This window comes from Tupaia chinensis, unplaced genomic scaffold, assembly GCF_000334495.1.
Source record: "Tupaia chinensis unplaced genomic scaffold, TupChi_1.0 Scaffold141044_1, whole genome shotgun sequence".
Taxonomy (NCBI): domain Eukaryota; kingdom Metazoa; phylum Chordata; class Mammalia; order Scandentia; family Tupaiidae; genus Tupaia; species Tupaia belangeri.
In genome coordinates this window covers 476,183-477,301 of record NW_006200910.1, presented here as the reverse complement: position 1 = coordinate 477,301, position 1,119 = coordinate 476,183, and the positions used below count along the sequence as shown (strand labels likewise).

At 54.4% G+C, this 1,119-nt stretch overlaps 1 protein-coding gene across 3 annotated transcripts in view; it reads left to right on the top strand.

Annotated features, from left to right (window-relative positions):
* The window catches only part of FRMD5 (FERM domain containing 5), a 70,801-nt gene that overhangs the window by 48,322 nt on the left and 21,360 nt on the right, over positions 1-1,119 (top strand). For all 3 annotated transcript variants that reach the window (XR_003546923.1, XM_027766102.1, XM_027766101.1), the window contains one exon: positions 115-203. Coding sequence is in view for 2 of the 3 variants with exons in the window: in XM_027766102.1 (XP_027621903.1) it covers positions 115-203 (89 nt within the window). In the remaining variant the exon portion in view is untranslated. The remainder of the gene's footprint in view (positions 1-114; positions 204-1,119) is intronic.

Sequence of the window (1,119 nt, the reverse complement as noted above, 5' to 3'; positions counted from 1 at the left end):
TCTTCCCTCTGTGGCCCACCACTAAGTAGCAACCCCGCCTCAGTGAACAGCTGTATTTCCACCCTCCCCCATCTCCACCTGCGCCACCCCATGGGAAGTCTTTCTGTGTTGCAGGACGTGTCAGGAAATGCTGCATTTCTGGCTTTCACTCCTTTTGGGTTTGTTGTTCTTCAAGGAAACAAGAGGGTCCACTTCATTAAATGGTGAGTGTCTTCATTTCCAGAACAGGCTCTTTACACCTCACCAGCTGGGGAGGGCTGTGGTCCCCATGTCCTTTGTCTCTGGTTGGGCAGTGATGGTTCGAAGCCCTCTCCAAAGCCTTGCGTTGATAATGGTAACAGATGAAAGTAGTGGTCTCTTCCTAGGGATCCTATTCTTCCAAGGAGGTGTCCCTGAGAGCCAGTAGCCTCTCCACAGAAAGAAAGGGTGTGGAGGTTGATTACTGGGGAGAGTGAGAGGCCTGGGGCTGGAGCCAGTGTTTGGGAAGCCAAGTTCCTGTGAGAACTGAGTACTTGGGGCCATCATCTGCCGAGGGTCATGGCCAACCCCATGGAGCCAACTGTTCTGGAGTGTCTCTGTGATAGTCGAGGTCCCTTCCCCACTCTGCCAAAGAGGGAGGGGGGCTCACAGACACTGAATCCGGACAGATACAAGTTACCCCGTTACTCTGGCCAAACACCCCACTTAGGCTTACTTCCCCTCTGGGGACGGGCATGTAGTCTACGGGGGACACAGACGCTGCTCTCCACTCCTCTCCCTCTGTAGGGCTTGCATGTCTTCAGCCTCCTAGAACCACACCTGCCTCTGCCTCCTTCCCCCTCCAGCTCCACTTCCAGCAGGTCAGGGCCACGGCCTGAGCTGCAGCTACTCTGAACTGCTTCCTCTCCTGCCCTGTCTTTGTTTTAGTTGGGGTCTGTTCCTCCACAGGGCTGTGGGCCCAGACTCCGCTTGCTGACTGACACTTGGCTCCCCTGGAGACCCTTTTGACAGCTGACCTATACAAACGTCCGTCAGCTTCATCAGAACATTTCGCATATTCTCCCAAACTCTGTGATTTCTATACCTTCTTGGAGCTCAGACTGGCAAGTCTAAGCTGGTCAGCTCCTCCCTGGTTCAGCA